Source organism: Haliotis cracherodii, unplaced genomic scaffold, assembly GCF_022045235.1.
Source record: "Haliotis cracherodii isolate W230 unplaced genomic scaffold, xgHalCrac1.p SCAF_23, whole genome shotgun sequence".
NCBI lineage: Eukaryota > Metazoa > Mollusca > Gastropoda > Lepetellida > Haliotidae > Haliotis > Haliotis cracherodii.
Window position 1 is genome coordinate 2,498,529 of NW_027266279.1, and position 20,292 is coordinate 2,518,820.

The following is a 20,292-nucleotide window of genomic DNA, read 5'->3' on the forward strand; positions in this document are numbered from 1 at the left end:
CGCTCGCATATTGTGTGAGAATTGACGGGAAAATATACAATGTACTCGCTTTCGCATGCGTGATTGGCTTCGATATATGGGGAATTTCTTTTCATCTTCACAACGCGCATTTTAAAAAAATGAGTGAGTGAGTTGTAGCAACGTTACGGCGGGGGGCACCTCCAAGAATGGGTCGTACACGATGTAGAATCTTGAAACAATCATCTCAGATGCGTCTTGATTATGATGCCAGGACTCGTGCTCGTGGATTTCAGAAAAAAAGGTCATAATAAATCTCTAAGACCTGCATTTCTTCAGCCTTTAGTCTCACATTGACCTCAAACGCTGTGATATAACCATACTGTCCAAAGCGGATTTAAACCAAACAAAATCAAAATCAACTCATCGCTTTTCGCAATATATTCCAGCAATATCACGGCAGGGGACACGAGATTTAGGCTTTAACCGGCCCCGGCCTTTGGTGTGACGAACGAGCGCTTTAACAACTAGACCACCCTACTACCCGACGGATGTAAGGGGCCGATCATTTGATATTCTGTGTTTCAAGTTCATTTCAATTAACCCATCTGTTAGATGTTTAACACATCGTTGGAGAAGAGCTGTGAAACTCGTCTCTAACTGCAACTTGGTTACGTAATTTGGATTGAATAGATCGCCAGCGCCCTCTACTGGTCGTACAGGGCGACTAAATGGTTCGGATGATTAGGCTTGGTGACCTGATTGATTTCGGATCGCGGTACCCCGACGGCGTGGGACGTTGGTCATCATATCAATCACTGGATTTAAGGTAAAGATTCGGTTATTTACATACTGCTCAGTGCAGTCTAAAAGATCAAAGGGCATTGATTGTGAGATGATTTTGTTTTACAATGGTCGATATCAGTGTGGTTATTAAAGAATACAGTGCAAATATATTTGTATAAATACAAACATATCAGGGGGACTTCCTGTATTTCTGCAACATGTTTCTATTTCCTCTTAAAATGTCGTTTTGACTGTCCCCTCCACCCCTCTCTACATTCGCTGAATCAGCATGAATGTCAACATCTGTGTTTCAAGGTATCAACGTCAGCCTCCCGCTAAACGTGTTTACTTGATAACTTGTTAACTTTATTATCAAAATGACCACAAGAACATTTTGCAACTGAGATGTGTGTCAGTGAAACCAGATTATCCTAGCTGTAAGAGATATCTTTCCTCAGACCCAGACGTACAAGACCCTGTCATTCCCGAACACGCTCAGTCATAAAGCGGGAATAATGTTGATGATCAACCCTTGAAGATCCGGGGTACAATACGTCTTCAGCAGCCCATGCCTGCCGTAAGAGGCGATTAACGGGATCGAGTGGTCAGGCTCGCTGACTTGGTTGATGCATGTCATCGATCCCAATTGCGTGGATCGATACTCATATCAATCACTGGATTGTCTGGTCCAGACTGGATTATTTACAGACCGCCGTCACATAGCTGGAATATTGCTGAGTGCGGCGTTAAAGAACAAACAAACAAACAAACAATCAACTTCTCAGTCAGCGGAGCGTTACATCAGGTGTATTAGCTCTTACTAAATGCTTAAATCTAAAGCATTTCATTGAAGTGACAGTTCCTTAATTTTATGATTAAGAAACTGACATCCGATCCGTTGGTAATCTTATGTAATCCTGGGTACTATCTTTAGCCTTAATCAAAATCAATACGTTTCATTAAATCTGCAAACAAAGGGGAGGATGCATGAGTTTCTGATTCTAAAATATGGCAATATGATACAGCACATGATGGCTGTGGGTGTTCCCCTTAACTTCATTTACAGGAAATACTTGTATAAGAAAATTACATTCTGCAAAAAAACTGACAAAGGACGATGACGTTAAATTGTAGCGCTTTTGTTGGTGAGAATATAAGTTTTCTTTGTTTCCTCGAATTTTCCTGCCGAGTTAAAATAATATTAGTATTCAGTGAAATGTACGGAACGTAAGTATTTTACTTTACATGACATTTGGTTTACTGACATAATAAATACAATCAGCTTCGGGCACCCCAGATGGAGCCGAAATGGCTTGTGGTCTGAAAGTGTGACGTTCAAAGCTGATAGCCATCGGATGTCAATCAGAACCTTTCGAGGAATTATGAAGGTAAATGTTTGAGGCGCACGTAAAATCTCGTAAATTTAGCAAAATTCTGTCTGTCCACCCGTCCTTCCGTCACGTTTCGTTTCCGTAGAATAGCTCGCAAACCATTTAATATTTGATTTTGAAACTTTGCATTTTTCTCAAACACATGACGAACATGTGTCTTTTGGTGTTTTGGTATATTTTAAAAACAAATTGTGTGTTTCCTTGGCAACAAACTGGACTTTGTCTCAAATTCGTGTAGCATTCGTTTCCTGAGCATAACCCGGAAACCGTTCAATACTGGTATTTTATAATGAAGCTTTGAATATGTATCAAACACGTGCTTAACAAGCAGTATTAGCTACATCCCTTTCTCCACATATAATCATTACTATATTAACCAACAAAATTTGAATGTGCAGGGGACAGTTATAACGCTGTTTTCTTCTTTTAATTTCTTTGTGAAACGTCCATGAGGCGTTTGGGTAATTGAAATGCTGCATTGTCAGTTTGATACCTGTTTATCTTTTGTTTATCGTAAAATATGTTGTCTACATGTAGTCTCTTCATAACCGACATGAGGTGTATTTTTAAAGGTATGTTGATTTCCATTGTTTAAATTCGACATTTAATTCAATGACTACAAAAATGAAAGAGGGACATTTTCTGTGATTGTGTTGAGACAGAGAAAGAGATTCACAGACAGGTTCATTATCATCACCCGCCCATTTCCGTAACCAGCAAGAACAATCGGCCAACCTCGCCATTTCCGTCACCTGCAAGAATTTTCATCCCCTCGTGATCAATGCGAAAGCACGACAAACCAATCAGAACGCGCGTGTTGTTTTAAGTACTTTTTTCAAGAATCCCACCTCAATAGCTTGTATCTTAACGTCACCAGAGTGACAATCACAATTTATTCACCGTACTGAATAATAAGTGGCTGTAAATGGCAACCGTGTTATATTGAGAAAATATCGTTGCAAAATTTCAAAACAACGGTGGATATTGACGAGGTCTGTTTGCGTGAAGACGGAACCAAGTTGTCCACGAGAGGGCATTCGCATTCGGCAAATCTCGAAATTACATGAGTGGTCACGGAAGAAGCATGGTGTATTATTTCAGTTTGACTTGAGATCGTCCATATCTTTGACGTATGCTTCGTTGATTGCACTCTTCCTCGTGGGCTCGGGAATATTTTCGTCCGCGGAGTTATCTGCCCATGGCTCAATCTTTCCACTACCAAAGATTATAAAAATTAGGGCTGCTACTACATAGATGCCGGCGCTGATATAGAAGACGGTTGACCACTGTTCCCGCGTCCTCTGAAATACGTAAAATATAGTTTACTTTCACAGATTTTTGTGTGTGATTGAGTGGTGTTTAACGCCGCTTGAACAGTTTTACAGTCATATCACGAAGCAACAACTTTACGAAGGAGAGCACGAATGGACCACCACTGAAACCTACAAAAATGTATTTGGTGTTTTACACCAAGGATCATAATGAGGGTTCAAACTCACAACCAGCTGATCCTTGCACGGCTAAGGGACGTAACTCTGTACAATAAATAGAGGCCAAGAGAAAAAGACGGATTCCGGCGTGTGAGCTTGGTGCTGGAGGAAAGCACGAAGTGATGCATGTTGGAGTGAGTGAGTTAGTTTGGTTTTACGCAGCTTTCAGCAACGTTCCAGCAATATCATGGCGGGGGACACCACGAATTGGCTTCACACATTGTACCCATGTCGGGAATCGAACCCGGGTCATCGGCGTGACGAGTGAACGCTAACAACTAAAGTGTGGACAGAACGTGTGTCAGAACTGAGTCGAAATTGGTTTCGAACCCCCGACAAATGTCCTCTGCTTCATGACATGTTTTTTGTCGAGAGTTATTTGTTCCTGTCGTTGATCCTGTGTGATTACCTCTGTGACGATGTAGGACACAGTGACGGGGGAAAGGGAGTATGCAACGAAACCGAACACCTCTCCTAATGCCGTTAGAAAGGAAGCGAACCTGTTGAATGAAAACAAAGAGAAATGTAATCAATGTGACCAATCAAATAGATAAATATATCCGGGTGGCGTGGTGACGTAGCGGTATGACGGCAAAGTGGGATGTCGGCGTGGTGTGGTGGCGTGGTGACGTAGCGGTATGAAGGCAAAGTGGGGTGTCGGCGTGGTGAGGTGGCGTGGTGACGTAGCGGTATGGTGGCAAAGTGGGGTGTCGGCGTGGTGAGGTGGCGTGGTGACGTAGCGGTATGGTGGCAAAGTGGGATGTCGGCGTGGTGTGGTGGCGTGGTGACGTAGCGGTATGGTGGCAAAGTGGGATGTCGGCGTGGTGAGGTGGCGTGGTGACGTAGCGGTATGGTGGCAAAGTGGGATGTCGGCGTGGTGAGGTGGCGTGGTGACGTAGCGGTATGGTGGCAAAGTGGGATGTCGGCGTGGTGAGGTGGCGTGGTGACGTAGCGGTATGGTGGCAAAGTGGGATGTCGGCGTGGTGTGGTGGCGTGGTGACGTAGCGGTATGAAGGCAAAGTGGGGTGTCGGCGTGGTGAGGTGGCGTGGTGACGTAGCGGTATGGTGGCAAAGTGGGGTGTCGGCGTGGTGAGGTGGCGTGGTGACGTAGCGGTATGAAGGCAAAGTGGGATGTCGGCGTGGTGACGTAGCGGTATGGTGGCAAAGTGGGATATCGGCGTGGTGTGGTGGCGTGGTGACGTAGCGATATTGTGGCAAAGTGGGGTGTCGGCGTGGTGAGGTGGCGTGGTGACGTAGCGGTATGGTGGCAAAGTGGGATGTCGGCGTGGTGTGGTGGCGTGGTGACGTAGCGGTATGGTGGCAAAGTGGGATGTCGGCGTGGTGACGTAGCGGTATGGTGGCAAAGTGGGGTGTCGGCGTGGTGTGGTGGCGTGGTGACGTAGCGGTATGAAGGCAAAGTGGGGTGTCGGCGTGGTGAGGTGGCGTGGTGACGTAGCGGTATGGTTGCAAAGTGGGATGTCGGCGTGGTGTGGTGGCGTGGTGACGTAGCGGTATGGTGGCAAAGTGGGATGTCGGCGTGGTGAGGCGGCGTGGTGACGTAGCGGTATGGTGGCAAAGTGGGATGTCGGCGTGGTGAGGTGGCGTGGTGACGTAGCGGTATGGTGGCAAAGTGGGATGTCGGCGTGGTGAGGTGGCGTGGTGACGTAGCGGTATGGTGGCAAAGTAGGATGTCGGCGTGGTGAGGCGGCGTGGTGACGTAGCGGTATGGTGGCAAAGTGGGATGTCGGCGTGCTGTGGTGGCGTGGTGACGTAGCGGTATGGTGGCAAAGTGGGATGTCGGCGTGGTGAGGCGGCGTGGTGACGTAGCGGTATGGTGGCAAAGTGGGATGTCGGCGTGGTGAGGTGGCGTGGTGACGTAGCGGTATGAAGGCAAAGTGGGATGTCGGCGTGGTGTTTTGGCGTGGTGACGTGGTGGTGTGGTGGAGTGGGAAGGATAAGGCGTGATAAGATGGCGTGGTGAAGTAGCGGTATGGCGGCGTGGTGGAACTCTTTCTATCTCGACAGTTGTATACTGTTGACATGATGGATCGATCTTTATAACGCCGACACTTATAGAATGTCGACATGATGGGAATCTTTATTGCACTTGTATAAGCTTAACATGTTTGAACTCTCTGTATAATCCCGACACTTACTAGTATATAATACTGACATGATATAACTCTCTTTATAATGCTAACAATTATACAATGTCGACATAATGGACAATTGTATAATGTCGACATGATGTATCGATCCTTATAACGCCGACACTTATAGAATGTCGACATGATGGGAATGTTTATTACACTTGTATAACATGTTTGAACTCTCTGTGTAATCCCGACACATATAATGTTGACGCGATAGAATTATCTTTATAATGCTGACATGGAACTCTTCATTCTCTCGACAATGTATAATGTCGACATGATGGATTTATCTTAGCGGCTTATCAACATCTCACCCGAAACTTAAAATGGTTTCCAACTTACTTAACGATAACATTGCTGAGTGAGTGAGTGAGTGAGTGAGTGAGTGAGTGAATATGGTTTTACGCCGCCTTTAGCAATATTCCAGCAATATCACAGCGGGGGACACCAGAAATGGGCTCCACACATTGTCCCCATGTCGGGAATTGAACCCGGGTCTTCGGCGTGACGAGAGAACGCTTAAGCTTTACCCACTAGGCTACCCGACCGCCCCGCTGAGTTTGTAATCTTTTCAGATTGGTTTTGCAAGCGGAGGTTATATAGAACGTCGTGAGAAAAGTTTTAAAAAGATCGGGGCCTTAAATTGTTTGATAGGCATTACTCAGCAGTTGACGGATGATCGGGGCCTGTTCTGTTTTAATATTCTTAATGCCTCGTTCTTTTTCAGATGAAAAGTAGAATTTATCATCCTTGATTAGTCATCCTTCCCCACAAGAAATAGTTCACGTGACCCCCTACTGCGGTGCTATATCCACGGGGCTGAGCAAACAGGCAACGGCGGTCACCGACTGGAACGGCATGGACACTACGAAGATGGCAACGGCGATGTTCTCCTGACCATCCTCCAGAAAGCACAGACCAATGGTCAGCACGGATGCCACAGCAAACCCTGGCAATAATCAATGACGTAATGTCAATGTGGGTGAGTGAGTGAGTTGAGTTTAACGCTGCTTTGAACAGTATTCCAGCTATGTCATGGCGTGTAAACTTTTTATGCGGAGAAAGCCCGAAGTGAAGACAGGTCCCAGATGCTTACCCCTTTAGTGAAACACGAGAACAGGTATGGTGCTGACACACCTAGACACATGGGAACCGGGATTCGAACCCACAATGATGGGCCCAGCGGCGCCTTGGACGGTTTGGTCAAGTGCAGGCAATAATCAATAAAATAATAACAATAAACAATGAAGTAATGGCAATAATAAAAATAATAACAATAATCAATGAAGCAGTGGCAATAATCAATAAAATAATAATAATCAATGAAGCAATGGCAATAGTCAATGAAGAAATGATAATAAACAATGAAGCAATGGCAATAATCAATAAAATAATAATAATCAAGGAAGGAATGTCAATAAACAACGCGGCAATGACAATAAACGATGAAGCTATGTCAATAGTCAATGAGAAAATGGCAATAAACAACGAAGCAATGGCAATAATCAATGAGGCAATGACAATAAACGATGAAGCAATGGCAAAAGTCAATGAGGCAATGGCAACAAACAACGAAGCAATGGCAATAATCAATGCAGGAAAGTCAATAATCAATTAGGTACTGGCAATAATCAATTAGGTACAGGCAATAATCAATAAAATAATAACAATAGGCAATGAGGCAATGCAGGAATGGCAATAATCAATTAGGTAGTGCACGTGGCAATAATCAATAAAATAATAACAATAAACAATGAAGCGATGGCAATAAACAATTAAGGAATGGCAATGATCAATGAGGTAAGGACAATAAACAATGCGGCAATGGCACAATGAGTGACGTATGAACATCGTTACAATGGCAATCAAGGTAGAGAAGCCAACCAAATCCATATAGTTGGTGCGAGGGGCCCCTTCCAACCCGGAAGTGTTGTGTTATGGTGATAGGGTGGAAGAGGTGTGTGTGGATACCGGTGTGTCCCATCTCTCTGACACTCGGGCGGTCGGGTAGCCTAGTGGTTAAAACGTTCGCTCGTCACGCTGAAGACCCGGGTTCGATTCCTGACATGGGTACAATGTGTGAAGCCCATTGATGTTGCTGGAATATTGCTAAAAGCGGCGTAAAACCATACTCACTCACTCACTCTCTGACACTCAGATACTATGGTCATGGACTTGGTCGAAACTTATTGAAGTCTCAAAGTCTTTTTATTTGACACACATATGGCTACCACCTGTCGCGGAGTTGTTCAGTGTGTGCTTGAAGCGTACCGATTGTCTGTATAAGTTTCCGTGTGTGGGTGACGGAGATCTTTTTCACCAGCTTCATGCTGACGTGGCTCCAAAACACAGTCCCCATGACACGAGTGACATAGGGCAGCGAGGAGAGCACACCATTCTGTAGAGAAACAAACAATAGGGGTGATAAGGAACAGACCACTTGACATTCTTATTTTTAAAAGAAAAACACCTTGCAACAATGTAACTTTTGTGGCAGGCAATTTTTTTTTTCAAAAGATTTTTCGGGGACAATTAACATGTTTCGATAAAATCCCTTGTAACAAAAACATGCTTCGTTGCCATGTTTTTTCTCAATGGAATTAACTCCTTCAAACTGAATCAGTTTTGGTTATTGTGAAACGGAATTTCCTGGAATTTTGGGTTTATTTTTCCATTCGAGTTAGTTTTATCAAGAACGACATAATGCTTCAGTTCCATGGCTGGCCCAGTAGGAGGAGGCGCCGTTGCTTGCCGGTGAAATTTAGCCCAAAGGGTTCGAATATCTGATTCACAGAATATGTTTGCCCTCGCTTTGATCTATCAGCAGAAGACATTGCTCCCTTCCCCATGGAGTATGGTGCTGCCAAACCGGGTTATTCCTTGTTCGAACCCACGTGGCGCGGATCCTGCATGCTAAGGGCCGTAACCCTGCACATAGTGTTGCAGCATCTTTGACCACTGGGCTACCAGCGCCGCAAGCTCCAACCCCTTAATCACTGCATGTGTCAAAATCATTGAAGCTCCATAAATGGGAAAACGTATTGCATGAAGTTGTTAGGCTTCGGGCCAACGATAACTGGGCTTGGTTACCTGTTCCACGTCAAAGTTGAGCACGGTTGCCATATACAAGGGGAGGTAACTCGCCATAATACTACTATTGCACGTATGCAGAAAGATGACAATCAGATATGCCCACACGGGTTTACTCCGGAAAATGTCCTTCCAGGGAACATGTTTGTCCTGGAAAATATGAATGGGGGGAAAAGATGAAATTCAAGATTGAAAATAAACATGAAGCCATGCTATATAATAGAACAAAGTACATGTTCTAAAAAGAACGATATTCCCCGATTACAGCTAAAGCATATAAAATAAATCATATTTCCTGTGGGTAATTGAGGACACGGGTTGATTGTGGTCCGTGGATGTCCGTGGGCACGGGTGGATGTCCGGGGGCACGAGGGGATGTCCAGGGGCACGGGTGGATGTCCGGGGGCACGGGTGGATGTCCGGGGGCACGGGTGGATGTCCGGGGGCACGGGTGGATGTCCGGGGGCATGGGTGGATGTCCGGGGGCATGGGTGGATGTCCGGGGGCATGGGTGGATGTCAGGGGGCATGGGTGGATGTCCGGGGGCACGGGTGGATTATGTCCGGGGGCACGGGTGGATGTCCGTTGGAACGGGTGGGTGTCCTGGGGCACGGGTGGATGTCCTGGGGCACGGGTGGATGTCCTGGTGCACGGGTGGATGTCAGTTGGCACAGGTGGATGATGTCCGGGTGCACGATTTGATGTCCGGGGACACGGGTGGATGTCCGGGGGCACGGGTGGATGTCCTTGTGCAGTGCACGGGTGGATATCAGTTGGCACGGGTGGATTATGTCCGGGGGCACGATTTGATGTCCGGGGGCAAGGGTGGATGTCCGTTGGAACGGGTGGGTGTCCTGGGGCACGGGTGGATGTCCTGGGGCACGGGTGGATGTCAGGGGACATGATTCGATGTCCGGGGTAGGGGTGGGTGTTTTGACCATGTTGACCAATATGGCACAGGAAGAGGAGTGTCACTGTGCAGAGTTGCATCCCTTGGGCACGCCAGAAAAGTATGACTGTGGGTTCGAATCCCGCCCCTATAATATTTCTAGTTTTTTCAGCGCCATACCCGAGCTTGTGGGTTTTACCAAAGTGGTAAACGTCTGAGACCTGCCGCAATGTAACTGAAATACTGTTAAAAGCGGCATGAGGCCCAACCCACTCTGATGAATGACGTATTTGAATACGGTATTTATTGCTACTAAAATAAAAAACCTTGAGCTCTATGTCGACGTTTGTTCTGTTTGTTAAGATATAAATCTTTTCATGCTGTGAGATTCTTGGATGCATTTCCGGTTTGTCATGAGCCCAATACATCCACGCCAGACCCCAGAGGATTGCGCAGCCACCTGGAGAGAGAGAGGGGCGTCACTGAATGTGATGATGATAATGGTGAATAGTAGCGGCATTCTACACAATAAATAGTATTTCAACAACAGAATGAGTACCTTCAATTATAAGCATAACCTTGAAATGGGTGTGGTGGTCAGTGCCCTCCAGACTATGTTGTCCATTCTTTATGACGTCCTCGCATTCTCTCTGCCGCTCGGGTACACGTGGAAAGACTTAGAGAGAGAGGACATTTTTGGTTGTCATTATTTGTTGTTTTAGGCCGCACTCAGCTATATTCCTGCTATATGACAGCGGTCTATAAATAATCGAGTCAGGATAAGACAATACAGTGTTTGACATCATGAGCATCGATCCACACAATTGGGATCGATGACATCCATCAACCAAGTCAGCGAGCCTGACCACCCGATCCCGCTAGTCGCCTCTTACGACAAGCATAGTCGCCTTTTACGGCCAGCATGGGTTGCTAATGACTTATTCCACCCCGGATCTTCACGGGTTCTTTTGATTGGTAAAACATACACAGCCAACAGTAGTAGTCTATTGAACTGAAACTCCCTCTTACCAAACACGTAGAAGATGAACGGCCAACCGTTGTCTATTGGAGTGAGACAGAGGAATCCACAGATAAAGAACGTCACAATACTTGCTATGTTGTATCCTGAAAATTGAAAAAGAAGACTTGACTTTTGCCCTTTTTTTCGTGTGTTGAGGTATAAACGTAAAAACCGGAGAACAAACTATGTAAATCCGTTATACTTGTTTTTCAAACCACAAACACATTATAACACATTGAAGTTAATTCTTGAAAATAAATAAGTACAAATAATAAGACTGCTTATTTAGTCATTAACACAAAATAACTGCAGCCAACAAATCAAAATCAAGGAACTTTGTTCAAAGTAGTCAGTCAGTGGGCTTGGCCTAATATTATTTGGTTTATGGAACACAAACGCATAATGAATTGCTTGTTTAGCCATTCAACGGACTCACAATTATTTTTTATTTGCTCTTTGTTATTGATATACTGTGAAACCTCGTTGTGAACATGTCAGACCTTCTTATACATGTATGGATAAATCAAAATAAAGCACGCTGAATACACTCGAACGTTATGACCTCTTCAAAATCCACATCGCACCAATGACTTCATGTCGGCATTTCACTTGTCTCGATATGGCGCGACATGTGTAGACGGTTGACTGTTTTTTAATGTTCGGATAAAAATATTTCGACAAAATTATTATTTACACCGCCACCATCGACCCGTATTCTACATGGTATGGGTACTGGTGTGTCAATTACGGGTGTCTCCAAAATATAATACCACACATCCCCACTGATTTCGTGTGACATGACAAATACCATGTATAAATGGCAACATGTTGTGCAACGTCCCCTTGGTCTGATAATCATGAGTTGGCACCACCGTAACCTGTTTAAATAAAGTGGTACACGTCGACGACGTGCGCTATAGTGATTGCTCTCTCTTAAATGACCAACTATTTCATATCATGGGAGAATGGGGGTGGATGGTTTTGGAGGGAATTTACTCGAAACAAATTTATAAGTCCCTTTCTGTGCTTCAGACTGTTCAAAGAAACAACACAAAAATCACACTGTTGCAAGTTGTTTTTCTTCTTCATGGTTCTATTATAAAAAAATATCATTTTTTGAAGCGAGATCTAATCAAAGCGGGGTCGAGCCTGATTCCTTCCCTCTCTTACCTGTGAAGGTGTAGGCCACCAGCTGTGCCTTCTCTTGTATGGGAGCCCAGTACAGCCACACATCTAGTGTTATTGGCAGGAAGCCGTTCTGGTTTGTAAGGAACATCATAAACATACAAAAAGAAATTCACTAAATTGATGTTACAGTGAAGTATTCCTCATGCTACATTTGTGGCTATTTTATGTGTTATTATTCAATAAAGAGAAGTTTCAAAATCAAGGCATCTGGTAAATATGAAATGTGAAATCTTGTTAGTTCGAATTCCTTCAACTATTCACATATCAAATATCGGCGCCCCGCTTGTCTCTTACAACAGATAACTCGAATTTACAGTTTATATTGGTTAACATTAGTCCCTGAAATAAAGTTATCTTATTTAAATACATATATCTACAAAATAAAAAATATATAATCCACATGGAGCCCAGAACAGTGCTTAAATTCAGGCATCTTATCATTCTAGACTTGAGTTGGACTCCTTTTTAATTTATAGGAGATAGACTTCTGTATATGGTTTTGGCCTTGTACGCGCACAATTGCAAATCCGAGAAGCAGTCTGCAAATGACAGCCAGATACACGTGACTTCTTGCCGCTACCGGAACAGCGATCGTCGCGACGCCACCCAACATCATACATGCAAACATGACTCTCTTGGCACCAAATCTCCGTGAAGCCATGCTACCAAATATTGGCGAAATAATTCCAATGTAGTAAGTTGACGATATGAGAAGACCTTGCGTCTGGCTGCTGTAGTCAAACTCTGCCGTAGACGCCTGGAAACAACAAGACATTTAATGTGTGTGTGCGTGCGTGCGTGCGTGCGTGCGTGCGTGCGTGCGTGCGTGTGTCTTTTGGGTTTAACGCCGCTTTTAACAGTATTACAGTTATATCGCGGCGTGTTAGCTTAATGTGGGAGGAAAGCCCGAAGTGATGCAGGTCTCAGACGTTTATCACTTCGATGAAACCCACGAGCACGGGTGTGGTGCTGACAAACCTATAAACATAATCGGGGCGAACCGGGATTCGAACCAACAATCATAGGTTTCTGGCGTGCAACTAGGACGACTTTGCCACCCGTGCCCCCACAAATTCGATGAGATTGGCGATATAACACCAATGTTGCAAGTTCTGAGTTAGTATAATGTGTATAAGTTGAATATTTCTGTTAAACTGCAACATGGTATCTCAATGGGTTGGCACTATAAAACTTGCATTAGTCCGGACAGGCACAAGCAGCCACACAGACACGCACATACACGTGCACGTCGGTGTTAAACGCGACGTTATACCCAATTTCATCTCAGCTATATTCCGACTGTAAACATGAATGAGCGCATGCGTTGAAACAAATTAACGGTTGTAGCCCAGTGCATATTCTGAAACCCCGTGTTCGATTCCCCTGTGGATGCAATGTATGCCCCCCAACGTAATGTGGGGGACATATGAACAGTAACTCTCACTTCAAAATATTTGATAATCAATGTCCATTTTTAAAAAAAAAAACATACCTCACGTGAATAATTTAGCGATCCGCTGCTTCCGGGTGAAAATGCTGCTGTGTAATTGGTGCCAGCATTGCTTCGGTTTGAGTGCTCTCCCTTGTTAAGAGTTACCCCCCTTGTCATGCATACTAAAGCGAATGCCATGCAGTTCTTCATGCACTGGACAGAGACCATTCCGAGGATCATCATATATCCAAAGCGCCACCTGTAGGAGGTGTATTTCTGAATCACGGTCGGGTAGTTTTCGGGAAGTGTGTCACTGTGGTGTTGTTTTGGTGCGGAACACGTTCCATTAACTGCAAAAAAGATAATGTGATTTTGTTATAAACATCCGGGCAAAGAAAGTTTACACTCATGCTTGATGGTGGCTCAAAATGAAACAAAAAAAATATGGTTATTTGTTGTATTTGGTACTGGCATCATGGTTGTGTTTCGGGCCGTATTTGGCAGTGTGCGACTGTTTTCAGGCGAGTAACGTTTTGATAACGTTTGTAACTATTTGGTGAAAATATTCTTTTGTTTGTTGTTTAACGCCTCACTCAGCAATACTCCAGCTATATGACGGCGGTCTGTAAATAATCGAGCCTGGACCAGACAATCCAGTGATTGACATCATGAGCATCGATCCACGCGGTTGGGATACAATGACATGCTTCAGCCAAATCACCGTGCCTGGCCACCCGACCCCGTTAGTCGCATCTTAATATTGGCATAATTAGGTTATATTATTAAGGTAAAAACTCGAATATATAATGACTTATTAATACAAGTAATTCTTATATATTAATATAATCCTATAGTGTGGATCACTGGTACCTATGCTTGTCTTGAAAGGCGACTTAATAGATAGGTGGGCAGGTTCGGGGTTTGATTGACAGCAAGGTTTGTACCCCAATGGCGTAATGCTCATAGAATCAACCAGTGGATTGCCAATGCTGGATATTTAGCTGTGAGGCAGACTTGATGTCCCTATTATAATACGACGCCATTATACAATGTTTTCACGTCCTTCCTGTCAACTGAAGCCCTCAAAAGCAAAACGCGGAGTTTACAATCAACAAAATCAAGCCATTCTGATAATATTGTTTAAATTATAAAATATAAATGCAACACCCAAGCCGAATGCCAAGTCATTTTACGATTATGGATTTAGAAAAGCATATGAACAAACAAATTCAAACTCAGTGAAAGGGTAAGTAAACAATATTTCCGTTTTAAGAATCCTATTTGATAACGTGTTTTTAACCGATCAGAACCACATTATTCATTTAGCAATGGATACTTTGTAACTTCAGCAAAATCACCTACCTTCTGCCATGTTGTCTCAGTGAAGTTACGTTCATGGAGTAGTTCTTGGATTTAACACGGTGAGTATATCCCAGTGCTGGGGGGTGTGGGGCACTGACACGTGGAGGTTATGGTGTCTGTGAGGGGGCATGTATAATCCAGCACCAGCAGATGATGACACGGGCGTGAAGATTTCAATTGGCATTCGTGCCGAATTTGTTCTGGGCTGGTGGTGCCCTCGTTTACACGTCATAACAGAATTTTATTGTGCCTAAGGCCGCGTATAACAGCATATGAAGTACATCGTGATTGAATAAGTCATTAGTGAGTGAGTGAGTGAGTGAGTGAATTTGATTTATTGTTTGTTCGTTTGTTGTTTAACGCCGCACTCAGCAACATTCCAGCTATATGACGGCGGTCTGTAAATAATCGAGTCTGGACCAGACAACCCAGTGATTGACATCATGAGCATCGATCCACACAATATGGATCGATGACATGCATCAACCAAGTCAGCGAGCCTGACCACCCGATCCCGTTAGTCGCCTCTTACGACAAGCATAGTCGCTTTTATGGCAAGCATGGGTTGCTCAAGACCTATTCTACCCCGGTTCTTCACGGGTCGAGTTTGATTGAACGCCGCTTTGAATTCCAGTTGGATTGTATATCACACGGCATGTCAGATTAATGTGGGAGGCAAGTCCGAAGTGATGCAGGTCCCAGACGTTTATCACTTTGGTGAAACCCACGAGCATGGGCATGGTGCTGACAAACCTTGAAACATCATCGGGTCGAACCGGGATTCAAACCCACAATCATGCATGTAGGCCATGGCGTGTCCCAGGGACCCAACTTTGCACAGCGAATTTTGGCGCCAGCTACGCCCCCGAATACGCCAACAGAACTGTGGAACGTATGTATGAGTGAGTGAGTGAGTGAGTTTGGTTAAACGCCGCTTTTAACAGTATTCCAGTTATATCGCGGCGTGTCAGCTTAATGTTGGAGGAAAGCCCGAAGTGATGCAGGTCTCAGACGTTTACCACTTTGGTGAAACCCACGAGCATGGGTATGGACATATGTGTGAAAGTCGAGTTTAACAGTTAAGGTTTTAACGGGACTTTTAGGTTTTCATAATGACTGAGGACATTAATCCCTCTCCTGTGAAACATATAATCACATGCAGTTTTTGGCCTACTGCGATGCTGCCATCATATATTGAATGCCCTGTGGGTACGATGTGAGACAGCATGGTATTCAATCCCTATTTCATCGAGCTTTAACATAGATTTGACTAAATTTAGCGAAGAACTCGTTCTGCAAGCAAAAATCTTAACCAGTGTTTCCATGGAATAGTAACACAAGTATACACTTTTGCCAGTTCCTAAACGGACCCAAAATCTAACCATACATGTACAGGTTCTTGCTAGTTTCCCGTATAACACATGTTGGTGTATTGACTTTCACACAAAGAGATGGACACTTTCAATCATTTACCCATGAGCTAGAAATTAAAGACACCTTGTCCGTTTCATATTTACAAACCCGTAGCACAGAGCGTTGTACGACAGTATAAGACTGTACGACATGAAATGATTGCTTCACACTTGTAAGACAACATATGGACATAGGCTAAACAACAGCCTATTTATTTGGTATTTTACAAATAAGTGAACAAATAATACGTCACCCGAAGACAACGAATAGTCAACCAAACGTATATATTACTGATACAAGTAACACATATTACTGATACAATAAAGTCAGGGTCAAGATCCGTGTCGGAGGAATAATCAGGGGTATGCTCGACGGAACAGCTGTTTGTTGACATTTTAGAGAAAAAACGGACAACATATAAAGTTTTAACCTTTATTCCATCAATTGCATAGCAGATAAATGTACGGATACAAAAAACCATATGTGCTGTATAAGACCTGGGATGGATTTGTTCTAGGGTGGACCTGTGGAAACAAGGAAGGAAAGGTAACTATATGCAAGCGACGCTTTGCTTAAAACTTAACATTTGAGAGTGACTGGTAGGACAGGACAAGCGTAGCCTTTTCGCGAATACCTGGTGTCATCACTGAGGTTTCAGTGAACAATTCATATAATTTTCAACGCTATTTTGCTATTTATGCCCAGTGGAATCTGTTTCTGTGGATAACCGAGACTTCATATTCTCTGGCGTGGACGTTATAAATTTATATCACATCACAAATGCAACCTCAGCTAAAACCCTCCAGAAATGTTCAATCAGGACTATTAACCTATGGCTGTTTGCGCATTAAAACACAATAAGGCTCAGAGCAATAGTTGTATATATTCCACAGGGAAAAAAAATGTTAGGAATCATAAATAATTTTAAAAGGGGATAATTTTATGAAAATGTGTGCCCAGTCGTCACTTCAAAAGAAATATCCTACTAAAATATTTGTGATCAATAACTTTTTATGTTCAGTGTATTAAATTGGAATATAGAGGTTATCACGCGAGTGTGTTTGGGGATGGTAAATATCCTGCATTAGGAATAAACATTGTATTTAGCGAGCCTTGGCGAGCTAAATACATAGTGTTTATTCCTAATACAGGATATTTACCATCCCCAAACACACAAGCGTGATAACCTCTTTATCATATAATGTCATTCTTCAATTCTGTGCTTGAAAATCGCTTCCCCTCACTCACAAACATTACCTAAACATTGCGAGTTTTCCTGGAATGCGCGCATTAATATTTATTACGTCACAGGGTAGGTGATGTGTCAGTCGGACAGTGACAGTAGCCAATATAGTTCAAACTGAAATCTGTTTCTTATACAGTGGCGAAGCAACATATACGCAAAACAACAATTGTTTTAACTTGCCTTTCGCGACAATCCATCGGTCTGTCCGCTAGAGTAACTGCCCTTTGTCAAAGGGAAGCTACTCTAACCCTAGTCTATGAGACATCACGGCCAGTGATTGTTCACAGTCGGCCTGTTCTGTCCCAACGTTAAGAAGTATAGTCAGATGTTTACACAGCGCCAAAACGAAACAAGGTAACAATTCATACATATTTCGCCTAAACCCAACTATTTTTATTTGTGGAAAAGGTTTCAAGCCGCAGAGGTCTACAAGCACAGATATGGCTTCTGATCCCGCTCGGCTAGGCCTAGTGCCCTCCCAAAATTGTTTCGAAATTTATATCTCCAAAGTTGCCCAAACTTATAAAATTCCTTAGTTACGTCGCAGTTCGACACTGACTTTCAGTATATAAGACTGTTTTTTTTAAAAATTGTATCAATTATCCCTGTAGTTTATCCAGATTCACGATGGTTAATTCTGACTCGATCGCCGAATGACAAGTGCGACTCCATGTTTGTTTATAAACACTGAAAGTAGTCCCTACTTGACCTTTGATATTTGCATCTCTATCCGCATATGACCCCAACGGATATCGTTTTTATCCGTTGGCTTTATCCTGCCGAGAAACCTACCCATTATATGATAAACGTTTTTACCGGTCTATATTTTGAAATTGTACCAGGTAAGGTTGTACAAGCACTCACACGAGGACGCCATGTCCTGCCTTGCCTGGTCCAGCTGCATCAGATCCAACATGGACTCGAGTCTGCGACCACAGATGTCCGCCAGGTTGTCTACACAACTGAACGCTGTCCGACCCATACTAGAAGGATACACATATCAATCTCAATAAAATCAGGTTTTAAAATCCGATGCCTCACCTCTCCACGTGAAGATCTAACAATCACTCCATAATCCACCAATCAGCGTCGGGACGTCGACATTCTCGGTGCGAGCGAGCGAAGCATTCAGATCAACATATCTGATGTTTCAATTACACACAGACAGCATGCACGTCACTCAGTAACACACACACACAGACACGCACACGCACAACATACACACACACACACACACACACACACACACACACACAACATACACCAACAGACAGCATGCACGTCACTCACTAGCACACACACACACACACACACACACACACACACACACAGAGAGAGCATGCACGCCCCTTACACACACAACATATGCTTGTCTCAAACGATTTACAAACACACAACCTTTACACGCCTCGCGTACTTAGTACCTACATGCACAACCTGCACACCCCTCATTTACACACACAAGCACATGGTCAAACACTTACCTACACATGGTCGTACCCGCACCTTCCGGCTTCTCGTCCCCCGAAAACAGTTCCATGCAGGCAATAAGCCTCTGTTGGAAGTCCGACGGACATCGTCCTTTAAACATTAAACAGTCCATGAAAATAAAACAGGCTCCGGGTTTGTAGCTGTAGCTGAAAGATATCAAATCACTCTACAAAATCCCCAAAGACGCACCCACCCCCTCCACCTAAACTCAATTGCTCGGTCCACAGTAAGCGCCATTGAGGGTATGATTTTGTTGTTGTCAGTGTGTGTTTCTGAGTCCTCAAGCTGTTGGATACTTTCTACGTAGCCAAGGGTAGTGTAATCATCTCAGGTGCGTTCTAAGGGACCCAGTATTTAGTATTCTGTGGCAGGCGGTTCGGGTTAGTTTTGATTTATTTGTCGGTCATGGCCTTAAAACATACAATTTGTCTTCGCCGTAACAACGAAACGAACAATTTCATTTTTTAATTTACAACCGATTTTTTCACGACAACCAGGATGTAGAGCAAACAATATTTGACGCATACCTGAGGAAAAACTGTTACCTCTTGAACGAGACCAGCATCACATCAGGCTTTCCTCAAACATCAACATTTGCAGCACAGCGATCCAGTAATAACAATAACACCAGATCACATGTTGCATGAGTTCTGCAGCAGTATCTGACTTAGAACAACATTAATGTGTTACCCTGGCCTGCGAGGTCCCCTGATCTTTGACTAATCGAACAAGTCTGGGATGAAATGAAACGATGTGTGCTTCTGGTTCTTCGGATATTAATATATTTAGTTTAATGAGGCGAAAATGTCAGGCCTGCCCCAAGGCACACTGTGGACACACTCGCTACTGACTACTGTGTAGACTGAATCCCCTCTTATGGCATGACTAATGTCCACATTATTGGAACTCTTGTGCCATGAGTGAGTGGGAGAGTTGAATGAGAGAGTTGGTCTTAACAGACACCCGTGTAGATCCGGGTTGGGCAAGGCCTTCAACCCATGTTTGCCGTAGGAGGCGACTATGCTTGTTGTAAAAGGCGACAAACAGGATCTTGTCGTCAGGCTCGCTGACTTGGTTGATGCATGTCATCGTATCCCAATCGATGCTCATGATGTTAATCACTGGATTGTCTGGTCCAGACCCTATTATTTACAGACCGCACTCATACAGCGTTGTTCGTCAAACAACGAAGACACATAAACCTTTGAGAGTCAATCATGACTTTCTGGTGGAATGTGGCATAAGAACTCACGACTAAGGGACGCAACTCTGCACAGGAAACCCACCCCCTGTTTGTCATGAGACCAATGAAAAAATAGTTACCTAGTCTTCCACTGTACCCAGGACCTGGTGAATAAAATGTGCAAAATATTCATGATTTA

At 43.9% G+C, this 20,292-nt stretch overlaps 1 protein-coding gene and 1 long non-coding RNA gene across 2 annotated transcripts; both read right to left on the reverse strand.

The window, feature by feature from the left end:
• Positions 1 to 3,232: 3,232 nt before the first annotated feature.
• Positions 3,233 to 14,770, reverse strand: LOC139471546 (uncharacterized transporter slc-17.2-like). The gene is made up of 11 exons (XM_071253922.1): positions 14,761 to 14,770; positions 13,459 to 13,748; positions 12,484 to 12,723; positions 11,949 to 12,036; positions 10,787 to 10,882; positions 10,084 to 10,217; positions 8,869 to 9,018; positions 8,050 to 8,176; positions 6,577 to 6,727; positions 4,035 to 4,125; positions 3,233 to 3,436 (listed from the first exon to the last, which is right to left on the reverse strand). The coding sequence occupies exons 1-11, from the start codon at positions 14,768 to 14,770 to the stop codon at positions 3,233 to 3,235; spliced, it is 1,581 nt and encodes a 526-aa protein (XP_071110023.1).
• Positions 14,771 to 16,611: 1,841 nt separating this feature from the next.
• LOC139471572 (uncharacterized) lies at positions 16,612 to 18,996 on the reverse strand. Its single transcript, XR_011653845.1, has 3 exons — positions 18,904 to 18,996; positions 18,284 to 18,402; positions 16,612 to 16,697 (listed from the first exon to the last, which is right to left on the reverse strand). It is a non-coding gene; the product is annotated as an uncharacterized lncRNA (long non-coding RNA).
• Between the last annotated feature and the right edge of the window lie 1,296 nt (positions 18,997 to 20,292).